Genomic DNA, 302 nt, shown 5'->3' on the forward strand with positions numbered 1-302 from the left:
CTTGCGGTGGGCGCTCCTTCCGCCTTGCTGCTGTAGGGCCCTGTGCGGGAACAGCAGCTCCCCGCCTTCCCGGGAGTCTGGAGCAGGGGAGTCGTGACGTGACCGTCCCCTTTCTCTGCAGCCATGGGAGCAAAAAAGAAGCTTCTGCAAATCAAAGAAGCCTTTCAGCTGGCCCAGAAGCCTCACCAGAACCACGCGAAACTGGTTGTGGCTTTGAAGAGCACCTATAATCAGGTACTCCTGCCCCCGGGCCTGCCAGCGGCTGGGGGGGGGGGGGCACCCCCAGGCTGCCGCGGGAAACT

At 63.2% G+C, this 302-nt stretch overlaps 1 protein-coding gene across 1 annotated transcript in view; it reads left to right on the forward strand.

Moving 5' to 3' along the window:
• The first annotated feature begins 123 nt into the window (after positions 1-123).
• Positions 124-302, forward strand: part of NCAPG (non-SMC condensin I complex, subunit G) — a 31,145-nt gene continuing 30,966 nt past the window's right edge. Inside the window, exon 1 of the mRNA XM_009580585.1 lies at positions 124-234. Within this exon, the coding sequence (XP_009578880.1) occupies positions 124-234 (111 nt within the window). The remainder of the gene's footprint in view (positions 235-302) is intronic.

This window comes from Fulmarus glacialis, unplaced genomic scaffold (assembly GCF_000690835.1).
Source record: "Fulmarus glacialis isolate BGI_N327 unplaced genomic scaffold, ASM69083v1 scaffold8686, whole genome shotgun sequence".
In the NCBI taxonomy this organism is placed as follows: Eukaryota; Metazoa; Chordata; class Aves; order Procellariiformes; family Procellariidae; genus Fulmarus; species Fulmarus glacialis.